Raw genomic sequence first — 12,478 nt, forward strand, 5'->3', positions numbered from 1 at the left:
CAGATCCTTCTCTGACCAACCTGTCTGGATCCCATCTTTCAAAGCCTGAGCTAAGGACTGGAGTAAAAGCAGGGAGTCTGAAACTCCTTTTTTTTTTTTTTTTTTTTTTTTTTTTTTGGCTGGGAGCCTTTCCATTGTGCTACTGTTGGGACAGTTGAGGAAGAATTGTTCTAAAAAATATGTTAGAGCAGGTTCCGTGAAATGTAGGACATACTTCTCCCTAGCATTGCCATTCTCCATCCTGCTGAATTGATTGAAGCAGAGAATCCCTGTATGTGCAGCCCCTTGGGTGGTGGTGAGGGCATCTCAGTCTCCACCCTTTTTTTGGCCTGAGTATATCTGAAGTGAGCTCTGGAGTTATCCTTTCACATATGTAGTCAAAAGAAGGCACTCAGCAGAGGGTTATATCCTTTTGGATACATCCTGTAGGATGTAGCCGTATACCCTTCCGTAAGCTCTACAGCGGGGAAGAGGAGAGGAAAGAGCGTAAATGTCCTACTCAGTTTGTTTTCACCAGTATTCATTTGATTATAGGTTTTTCAGCTGATGATAGGGTATTGAGATAAAAGTGGAACTTCCATCATATGAGCAGATATGTCCTCCTCAGAACTTGAATTCACCTATAAAAATTACTGGGATTTCCCTGTGTTTCCCCTTCTATTCCTAAAACTGTTGAGGGCACAAAATTATTTTGACAAGTGTGAAGCTGGTGGGCAGCAGGCTTATCACCTGGGGCTCACTGCACCGTGTAAAGCACACACTGGAGCATTTTAAGGGAGAACCTGGTGGAAATGATATCATTAAATTTACACACTTGAGAAAAAATCAAATATTTTTCAACTTCAACCAGCGACCTTTTTATGAGTTTATCGGCACTCATGTGACCTTTTGCATTCCAGTGCCTGAATGCTATGCTGTAACAATAGTTAGCTATTTTAGAAGGGTGTTTATTTTCTAAACAGTTTATAACACAGTTATAAGTAACTAACAGTTTATAAGTACTTCTGTCCTTTCTTTTTTTTCCTTTTAGTTCCTTGTCTAACACACAACTTTATCTGCTGAGAATTTGCTGTAGATTTAACCTTCAAATCTCTGCTTTTTTAGCTACAGTGGCATGGCTGTTCAACAAGATAGCAGCACTCGTCTTATAGGATAAGGACATTTTATTTCATTTAGCACAGGTTTCAAAGTTGGTTGAGCTAATCCAGAAAGAAACTGCTTTCCTTCCTGCATGTATATGCCTAACATAAGACAAAAGTTAGACTGTAAGCTTTTATTAGAAAAGGGAGGAATATCCTTTAATGCTCAAATGCTCAGAGAGGATATTTAAGGAAGGTGAGCTTAGTCTCTCTGAAATAATAACAAGACTGGATACATTAGTCATTGGCAAAATAAGAAAAGTCCAGTGGCAGGTATAATGTCTTTTGTAACAAAAGAGGAGCAAGAAAAGGGCAAAATTGAGCTGCAGTCAGTAGGGCTTTTTTTAAATGTCCAAATGAAGACGAGTGACAGTTCTCTAGTATAGAAATTCAGTGGTCAGACTTCAATTTCTAAATGGTGAGAAATGGGAAGATTCATATCCTCACCCCAAACAGGTGGCATTATTCCCTTCTCACACCCTTGTGTGTTCTTTCATATAATGTCTTCATGGTTGGAAAAGGTGCATTTTAAAATCAAGATACAGAGAGAGATTACAAATGTGAATTTGCATTAACTGCAGTTTTGCAGAAACAGAAATATATTTATATTTCCACTGTATTAACTGTCTCATAGGTACAAAAATAGCAATCCAGAGTTTAGATTTCTAAGTGTATTTTAATCTTGGTGTCTCACAGTTCACAAGAAATTGTACCAAGATCTGATCTAAACCATGCAGTTATGTTCCATAGTTTGGAAAGCAAAGATAAATAATTCAAGAGAAAATAAGAGTTTATTTATGTTGATTTTGATTTCATGACAGAAACAGCCTCTCTGATCCTGGAAAGCTCACCTAACCATCAGTAAGAATCATCCTCTTTTCCATGGGTGCTTGTTTGAAAGTTGTTGCGTCAAGCCAGGTGAAACTAATATGAGATGGTGGAGTCAAAAAATAATTGTGCTGTCCATATTGAATGGACCCGGCGAAAGTCCATAAGGATGTTACCTTTTTTACTGTTTAACCTCTCTTGAAGGATGTTCTGCCAGGATCAGGAAGATCTAATTGACTTGCAAAGTCAACACAAATTGATACTGGATCCTCCTAAAGATAGCATATGCATAAATGTTAGTGAAAGCTGTTTTACAAAGTTGAAGCTGCAAAACACAATACTGAGCTGTGAATCAGATCTGTTCTTTTCCATTAGTTTTTTAAGCCATATGTGGAGAAAGAAATCTTATATAAATAGTATTAGGATATATAGTAATGGGATATATATATATATTACTATATATATACATATATACACACATATATGTACATATACATATATATATAAAATATATAGTAATAGAATATATAAATATCCTCTAGATATTTATAGAAATTTTTGTACTATGCACAGTAAAACCCTCTGAAAAGCTTCCCAGACTATAATAAGATATAAGACCAGTCTTACAGATTAATTAGTTTCTCAGTGAGGTTCTCTGATCTTTAACTGTGTTATATTTTGTAAATAAATGCTTGGTGAGAAAACAAGTTATCTTGAGGGTTAGTGGGCATTGAGTAGTAGATGAAGATTCATTAACATCTTTCCTTACAAACTTTTTGATGCTAGCAATCAAGCAAAACCAAGAATTTATTCTTCTCTGGGAAGTAACTTGCATGTAAGTTGTGGAGAGCATTGCGTATGTTTGGAGAAGCACTGTAGAAGTGACTGTTCATGAATGCAGTTCTGTGAAATGAATTATTCTTCTGTGTCTTCCCTTTGATCTCACCAGTGTGGAGTTGGTTAGAATGCTCTTCCTGGCAATAAGAAAAATATTTTGTTATGATGGTACTTTTCTTCTAGTTTTTGTTTGTTTGTTCATTTGTTTGTTTGTGTTTTGGGGATTTTTTTCTTTTGGATGTTTGGTTGGTTGGTTTTGTTTGTTTGGGTTTTTTCCCAGTTGTTTCCTTTAACAGCTGCAGAAGTTTTGAAATTATGTGTAAATGACATTTGAAGAATACATATGCCTATAGTCTCATTTGAGACATGATGTACACTGATCACACACATTGCAGAAAATGAAGCTTTTCCATTGGTGCTGACAGTCCTGCAGCAAGATATTTGGGCATTCTCTTAGATTATCAAGTAACTTCTTAGTGAAGTCTTTTTTACTATTTAAAAAGCCATGCATGCTAGAGCCAAATGTAAGTGAATGAAGACATGGAAGTAGCTACTAGGTCTTAGCAAACTTAGCAAAAAATTTTGAAAATTGAAAGTGATTGTACATGGATTTTTCAATTTTAAAAAGGTTTTTTTACATATCCTATTAATTGTTTTATAAAGTTTCCCATAAACTGAAAAGGCATTAGCATGTGTTTTATAACCTAATTCTTATTGCTGTGACTCGATTCTTAGGTGAGCTGAATTCTTGTATTTCTTTACCAGTCTGAACAAAAAAACCCCAACTGCCTACATTATAAAATCAAAGATATTAAAGAAGGATTTTAGTAAGATATTTCTAATGACTTTTGAGCTGCCCTGACTAAAGACAGCATAATTAATAGAGTAAAATATATCTTAACAAGCTCCAGACTTGGCCAAAAGTACAGAAAATCCCTGATTTTCTTCAGAAAGGTTGATAAGTCCTTCTCCGTGTATATTAGAATTGTACATACATGTACAGTCATGCTTAACTTCTCTGTATGGCATAAGTAAAACTCCATAGATTTGGTTATTTACAATCCTCAGTAGCTAAGGAAACTGGGTATGTGGCACACTTATTTCAGGGAACATTGTGACAGAAAGAGAAATTTCAATGATAGCTTATAGAGAGCTTTATAATAATTCTATCTGTTCTCTTTTCTGGTATTCTCTACTTGAATAAATGAAGCTTTACCTATTTCCTAATAAAAGAAAAATGGGTAAGCTTATACAGTAATCTGAAATATCTGTAACAGGAGAGATTGCCAATCAAGCAGTAGTTGAATTTAGCACCGGAGAAATAGAAACTTGAACATTTTGAGATAGAGATAAAATTAGTTTTACAAATATTTAAAGTAGTCAATTTTTTTTTCACTTCATGCTATGTGTATAGTCCTGCTGATTTTAATGAAATTACCAATAGTTGAAAACTTGAAAATACATACTAGAGAACCTGGATTTAGAGCCCTCTATGAATTTAATCTGTGGAAATTGTCTTAAAACTTGCATATATAAATTTTTCTGCATTCAGGGGCTGGGTGTAAGCTCCTCATGTGCTGTGTAGGCATACAAAGCATGGGGACACAGTGCTCAGATGCACAGCTCTGCAGCATTCAGCCTGGACCTGGCTGTCATCCAGGCAGCTGCTGGTACACACAGAGGAGATGGTCCCACGCTGCTGTACTTGCACCCATCTGAAGTCAAGTGCATAGCCCACAAAATTAATCATTAACTGAGAAACATGGCCAACCACACCATTAAATGTTTTTAATTATTTTCAAAAGCAATATTGATAATTTAACTAGCTTTGGTATATGAGAAATTTGATTGTATAAGGATGGCAACCTAACACAAATAGGTAACAGTGAGCACAATGTGAAGGAAGCAGGGACAACTTTAACTATTACTTTACTTTGTTTATGTTTCACTATGTTGCTTCAAAAACCTCAATATTTGAAGTTAAATTGTTTTTTGAATGACTTGCAGAGAATATTTTGATGGTGGAATCTCATGGTAATACTCTTCTAATTCCAATTAAAGATGTTTAAAAAGAGAAAGAAAAATTCCATCTTGCAATAAAAGTTAGGATAGTAACACAAAAATGGACATAAGTTTTAGAAAGTTCGTGTAGTGATGTATGTATTATCATCCAGGAGATAGGGTTTTTTGGCTGAATGTGTGTGCATAACAATTTGGAGGTGATTTCCTCTCTAAATAATATGGTATGCATTGAGAAGGAGAGAGAGGCACTTAAGGCAAAAATGTATCTTCCATTGCTGGAAAAAGATTAGCAGTTTAGTCTGACAACCTGCAAATCCGTATAGTAGGTTCTTTGATAAATAAAAATAGGACATCAAATAAACAAAAGAAATACTTTTGAATTGATTTGTTTTCCTTGTGTCAATTGGAAAAATTTTGCCTGCAAATTTCTTTCTAACTGCACATGGGCTTAATCTTGGTTTCAAAATCATAAGAATAGTGTGATATTGTCTACCTATTTATCACTGTGGAAAAGAATCCTGATTTGTGGTTCAGCTAGTTGTTTGTCTGTATTCAAAAAAAAGTTTCAATTTTGTTTTGCAAAAAATCAAGCAACAATTTTCATTGCATCGTCAAACTACCAGCAGGAGGTAAGAAAAAATCTGAAGCAAAAGCTGAGTTCTCAATGATTTGGCCTGTATTTAGGCATATGACCCTGCAAGTTTTGCCACAGGTTGTCTGTTCTTACTGGAAAAGGGAATAGTACTGTCTTGGGTACACTAATTACTATGAATGATAGTAAACAGAAATGTTCATGAGGGACTAAGAATCCATAATTTACTTACAACTGTTAGAAAACCTGATAAATTCAGAGGATGAACTGAAATAAAACTAAACTTTGTGGAATAGAGCAAGGATATCATCCTACAAAGGTAATTGAAAAGGTGATTCAAAGGTAATTGATTTTTATGACTGAAAATATTTTATTGAAGGAAATGTGTGTGCAATTTATTGTGTTATTATTTCTAATTGTAGTGTGGACTTTAAAAAAAGGCTGTAAAATACATTTAGGTCTATATAACTGTGATCTAACTGATTGCCAGTGGTTATCCTGTGAGTGGTTCCTGAGACAGGATTGTAGTATTGGTCCCTCTTTTTTGTCGTCAGGTTCACATTTGCTCTTCTTACTCTCCACTAATAGGTAGCATAGATCAGTCAGTGTTAAAGGAGTTGCCTCCTGAGCTCCTGGCAGAGATTGAATCCACGATGCCACTTTGTGAACGTGTGAAAATGAACAAGCGCAAACGTAGCACAGTTAATGAGAAACCAAAATATGCTGAAATCAGTTCTGATGAAGATAATGACAGTGAAGAAGCTTTTGAATGTAAGTAGTACACAATTCTGTTCCTTAAGGTGAAAAAAGCTAATATTTTGTTTTTACAAAAAGATAAACATCTTTTTTAAGTTGGCTACCTTAAAACATACAGTCACAAATTTGCTGTCCTGATAACCGCCTGGCCAAGAACCCTTGTTTCTCTTTTAAAAGAAAAAATACTTGATTGCAATTTTTCATCCAAGACAAAAAGCAGTGGGTTGTTAAATTTATTTTCCTGATTACTTTACTGGAAACTGCTCCCTAGATATTATTTTTGCTTTCAGTTGTACCATAAAACATTTCTAACTGTTCAGAATAAAGAAAATATCCTCTAAAGAAGCACCGAATTTACATACAAGTGTGCACAGACAAAAATTTCACTAAATAAATTCTTGACTTCTTCTTAGTTTTATTGATAAGAGAAGTGGAAGATCCCCTCTTGAATTTTTGTAACATAGTAGATTGAGAATCTTACTGCACAGATGTTTCCTAAAATATGTCTCTTGTCATATTCCTTGAAAAATGGAAGTTATTCTTGATGAATTCTCAAAATACCATTTGCTGCTTCTACTATTCTTGAATTAACTGTTTTCAGAGGAAGAGAGGAAACTTCTCTTAGAGTTTTGCTGTGCAATTGAATAAAGTTCCTAAGGAAAAAAGAAAATTGTTATTTGCCTCTAAGTAAAGAAGGCATTTCCTGCTTGTTGATAGAAGTACGATTGGTTAGTTTCTGTGGTTGTACAGTTAACCAGCCCTTTGTTAGAACAAAGTGAATTAGTTAGTCTGAACTATGTATCCATGCAGGGCTACAGGAGAAACCTGTTAGCCTTAGAAACAATCTTGCCTATAATGATGTTTCTCCCAAGTTTTGCACCTTTGTTTATAGAAACATCTTAATGAACTTTCACAATATATAGTGTTTTGGGGTTTAGTATTTCTTAAGGTCCAAAAGAGAAAGATTTGCTTGCTCTGCTTCTTAGTATGTTTCAAGTTTTCATCCAACATAAACACTGTGGTTTTACACATGAAAATTATAACACTGTTACCTTTGATCTTTATCAAAAAAGCTGAAAAGAATGTCCTTCTGTTTGTTTGTTTTCCCTTTTAATTATAAATGAATAATGCTTCTCTGTGCATGAATATGATGTCTTCAGGTCAATTGTAATCAGTCTAAATTTTGGCAAAGGATTAATGACGACTTGCTTCATTCAGGAATTCTGTATTCTCTGTTTACCATATCGTATCACCCTTATATGATGTTAATAATTTAGAATAGTGAATTTAAACAAAAAATTACTAGACAAAGTTATTTAAGTTGGTTGGGAATGGAGAGATTTGTAAACACTTTCAAATACTTTAATCTATATGTTAGCCATAGTGGCTGTTGAAGTTCTCAAATACAAAATAGAACGAGTTAAGGAAAACTTTCACAATAATGATATGCCTTGACGAATTCTAGTTTCAGTATATCCACTCAAGAGATCTGGCCATCATTCTAATCAATTCAGTGAGTACCTGTGGTTTAAAAATAAATTACAGTATTTCTTAAAGAATTCTGTAGAACTGAATTAAATTTAAAACAAGACATGAAAGATCTGTGGCAAGAAAGATCTATCAGATGTGAAAGATCTATGGCAAGTATGCTGAATAGATTTGTATTGTTACAAATACATGTTTCTTAATTATTCTGTTTGCCTTAAACTGAACTTAAAAATATATGAAATAGTGATTAGTATAGAAAAGGAGAAGTTTCTTTGAATATTTCATTAAGAAGGGACATGCCATTAAACTAAATAAGGAGAAATTAAAGATTGATAAAGTCATTATCTTACAGTAATTACTAAATGTGATATTGCATACATGTTTGGCAGAATTTGGAAGGAAATTGCGTGTTTATATTCCACATAGTATTTCTTTATGTATAAAATCAATCCTAACTCTTGAAATGTTATTTATGCTTACTTTTTAAATCAATTTTATTGACTTCAAAATAAATATTGTAGAGCAGTGATTGTGAATAGATGTTCCAGTATTCACATTTTTTGTCTTGCAGAGCTGACAGAACTGTAACCCTTTCTGTTTTGTCATGCAGCATTGATAAAGTGGTCAATCTAAAATTCTGCCAGAAAGCAATATTGAAAGTTACTTTTCTTGTGGAGATGTAACTGGGGTCAGAATTCATCCTACAGAGCTTAGTGTTACAGATGGTTTGTAAACTGGAGAAAGGGCCATCTGCCTCTACAAAACACTGTCTCAGAGGGTAAAGGAATCAATTAAGATGGGTAAAAGCTTTCCCCATAGAACTCTTAGTTTCTTCTCCAGTACATTTACTCCAGGTATCATAGAATGGTGTGAGTTAGGTTTAGGAAGCAACCTTAAAGATAACCTAATCCCAGCCTTCCTGCCATGGGTGGGAATGCCCCACTAGCCCAGGTTGCCCAAGGCCCTGTCCAGCCTGACCTTGAGCATTTTCAGGCATGTTGTATCCATAGCTTCACTGGGCAACCTGCTCACTGCCTCACCACCCTCACATAAAGATTTTCTCTCTGATCTCTAATCTAAACCTGTTCTCTTGCAGTTTCAACTCACTACCCCTTGTCCTAGGACTCCATGTCCTCGTGAAAGAGTTCACACAAGCTAACCTCTAGAGCCTGTCACAATCCCTCCCTGTGGATAGTATCCATTCCCTCCAATGCACCAGCTCTGTGTTGTCTGCAGCTTGCAGAGGGTGCCCTCAGTCTCACTGTCAGTATCTCCAAGATGTTACAGTGCTGGGCCCAGCACCCACCCCTGTGGGGCACCACTGGTCATTGGTCTCCATGTGGCCGTCAAGCCATTGATGGCAGCTCTTTGAGTGTGACCATTCAGCGAATTTCCTACCTGCTGAGGGGTCCCAAATGGCTCACCACTGCTTCAGTCACAGTGAACTCTCTCAACCATTTTAGGCAGTGCTAGTACCTCTGCCATCCTGGGCATGACTGTACTTTTCCGCAAAGAAGTCTGATCCAGATGCAGTAAATCTTGAAACCTGAACTGAGTTATTATATTAAAGACTTGAACCACCTCTATTACATTTTTGGAATTTGAAACCTCTAGGGTTCATTGCAAAACAGAAGTGTTCCCTCAGGGGTTTATGTTTATTAGTTCCGATCCTAGGCTGACTATTGACTATAGCCTGGTATGTTGCATTTCTTAATAAATGGCTTGTGGTAAGAACTTCTCAGTTCAGTTCCAGTTCTGTCTAAATGCTTGGAGCCGTTCTGCTCAGAAACAACGTTGCATACAGTCATGTCAAGGAGACTTTGGTAGAGACACACAATATCAGGACTGTTATATGCAGGTCCAGAAGCAATAAACTGGCAATAAACACTGCCAGTCTGGAATGTGATAGTTTGGAAGTATTTTGAGCTTTGCAATACAGTCTGTGTAAGGCATCTCTTTGGTAGCTCAATTAGCTGATCATGTTAAAAAGGTTGGAAGGTTGGCTGATTTCATGGAGAAAGCTACCGGCTCATCTATTTCCTTTTCTTTAAAACTGAGCACTCTGTCAACTTCAAAACATGCAAGGCTTTCTTTGAAAGTAACAGAGAACTGTCATTCTGCTCCACCATTTTATTTCCACCACATCTCTATGCAATATTTGCTCCAACTTCTTCAACATTCACTTCTGCTGAACTTTATGGTCCTGCATGAAAATTAATTAGAGTAATTATCTGTGGTAGAGGCTTGCTCTTTGGCACAGAATTATGACTCCAGCTTTCTCCTTTACACAAATTTCCTGCAGTATATACCAAGGCAAAATTTTAGTTGTCTTGACAAAACAGAATATCTTTTAGAAAATAGATTATCGAGTCTCATTGGAACTCATTGGTGTGTTAGACGGATAAGGCAGTCACTGAATAGGAATATGGATAACCAGTTACAGTCACAATTTAAACTGAGGAAATTATCTCCATATTCTCTTAGAGAAGGATGAAACTTTTAAAATTTGTTCAGTTTTGCTTAATCTGCTTTTAAAAAGACAGATGTCCTGTAAATCCATATTTTTAAATGTTTTCTGGTATCTTTGCCAGTTTTAAGCACAGTTTTTTTATAATTCAAAAGAAAACATTAAAATAAGTGATTCGCAACAGAATTGTGTTTGATAACCTAAATGTCCATTTGATTTGGAGAATAGCTATACAAGAGTGTTGGACTTGCAAATCATAGAATCATTTAGGACCTTTTTGACCATCAAATCCAATCTATAACTAATGTAAAGTCCACTACAAGACCATGTCCCTAAATCTTACATCTGCACATCTTTCAAATATTTTAAAATGTTTGATTTTGTACTATTAAAAGTGTAAGTTTTGTATTTAAAATGAAAATGCATTTACTTCTAGCTTCTCGTAAGAGACACAAAAAGGATAGAGATGAAGCTTGGGAGTATGAAGAGCATGACAGGAGAAGTTCTGGTGACCATAGGAGAAGTGGTCATTACCATGAAGGAAGGAGGATTTCTGGTAGTGGCCGTTACCGTAATCGCAGTCCCGATGACTCTGATATGGATGATTATTCCCCTCCTCCTAGCCTCAGCGAGGGTAACTGATCACTATAAGAATTTAATTTTATTCCATAGTACTAGTGCTTTTTTTAACGAATATGTTTAATATTTTAAAGTGGACATCATTGCATGCAATATTGAATACAAGTGTAAGAAATGTAAATAATCCTTTCTTGAAGTTTTAAGAAAGTGTTTGTTTTACTCCTTATTCTCTTAATTAGTGGCTAGAAAAATGAAGAAGAAAGAAAAACAAAAGAAGAGGAAAGCTTATGAACCTAAACTAACACCTGAAGGTAATTTTAGAAGATTTATTTCTACAGTTTGTATTTTCTGCTTTATATTTAAGATAATTGTTTATTAATTCCCTTTTTTTTCCACCAGAAATGATGGATTCTTCAACCTTCAAAAGATTTACTGCTTCTATAGAGAATATTTTGGAAAATCTGGAAGACATGGATTTTACAGCTTTTGGTAATACATCAGAAAATTTCAAAATGCTTACCCCAATTAGAAACCCGAGAAAAAAACTGTATTGGTATTTTTGAACTTCCTTCATGGTGACGTAATTTCATGTCAAAACTCACTAGGGCCTTCTGGATTTATATGGCTTGCACCTTGAATGGTGGCCTTTACCTTTACAATTTCACTTGCTGCTGCCTGAAGATCCTTCTGCCTCCTCTCTGCAGAATCCAGAAGGGGCATAAAACATAATGAGTATTCTTCCCAGTTCTCTTGGAGTGGAAAGGATACTTCTTTGGGATGCCATTAGGGTGTTACCTTCTGTCAAATACCTAAACAAGATGGTTCTCTTCCTAGCAATGTCTGAGGCACATAATTACAAATCTGCTACTGGCAGATACAATTCTTCAATTCAGACAGCAGAGTCCTTGTGAATTTATGGCTAAGATATTGAATCATTTACCTATTTCAGTGGAAAAACAGCCTCCTTAGCTACGTGTCTAAGGAAGTAGTTCATGTTGCCAAAGGTGACTTTCTTTTGAAATGGATAATGGAATATTCATTAATTTTTTTTCCTAACATCTTTGTCACAGGATTAAAACAAGGGAAAAGGCATATTAAACAAGTTTCTATAGTTTTTAAAGCCATCGTGTATGCAACCTTAGAAGTGAAGTCATTGAATCTTTCTGTGTCTGGTAACATGATTTTGTCTAAGGTTAAATACAGTTAAGACTCAGATTGTCTCAAGGTGCTTAATTTATATGTGTTTTCCATTTATTGCTCTTGCCCAGATTTGAACTTCAGAGCTACAGTTAGAGATTTGTTCTACTGAATTGAAAATTATGGCAGAAGTACTGCAATAAATGGGGTTTGATATTTTAAACATTTTTAGTTTGTGACTTTCAGAAGTGCATGCCTCATGTTAGGCTCTTAAATGGGGTTTCAGAGTCATTGGTATGGTAAGTCATACTTAACACGTATTCATTGTTTCAATACAAGCAAAAGTTGTAATTATCAGTCTTTGTTAGATTCTAATTATTTGGAGCCATTAGTTGTTGGCTGTTTGGACAATCAGCTCTCTTTTTCCGTTAGCATTTTCTTATTGGAATAAAAAATACTGATTTCCTAGAAGTTTTATGAGAAATAAGACTGTTAATTTTTTACTTTTTCTTTTTTTTAAGGTGATGATGATGAGATTCCACAGGAATTGCTACTGGGCAAACATCAACTTAGTGAGTTGGGTAGTGAATCTGCAAAAATCAAGGCAATGGGCATTATGGACAAGGTACCTCT

General features: G+C 35.3%; 1 protein-coding gene across 7 annotated transcripts in view; it reads left to right on the plus strand.

Moving 5' to 3' along the window:
* Positions 1-12,478, plus strand: part of NIPBL (NIPBL cohesin loading factor) — a 154,507-nt gene that overhangs the window by 106,655 nt on the left and 35,374 nt on the right. For all 7 annotated transcript variants that reach the window (XM_074533099.1, XM_074533100.1, XM_014268313.3 and 4 more), the window contains 5 exons: positions 6,007-6,189; positions 10,566-10,763; positions 10,948-11,019; positions 11,108-11,197; positions 12,367-12,470. In XM_074533099.1, coding sequence (XP_074389200.1) covers positions 6,007-6,189; positions 10,566-10,763; positions 10,948-11,019; positions 11,108-11,197; positions 12,367-12,470 — 647 coding nt within the window. The remainder of the gene's footprint in view (positions 1-6,006; positions 6,190-10,565; positions 10,764-10,947; positions 11,020-11,107; positions 11,198-12,366; positions 12,471-12,478) is intronic.

The sequence above is a fragment of the Zonotrichia albicollis genome, chromosome Z (genome assembly GCF_047830755.1).
Source record: "Zonotrichia albicollis isolate bZonAlb1 chromosome Z, bZonAlb1.hap1, whole genome shotgun sequence".
NCBI lineage: Eukaryota > Metazoa > Chordata > Aves > Passeriformes > Passerellidae > Zonotrichia > Zonotrichia albicollis.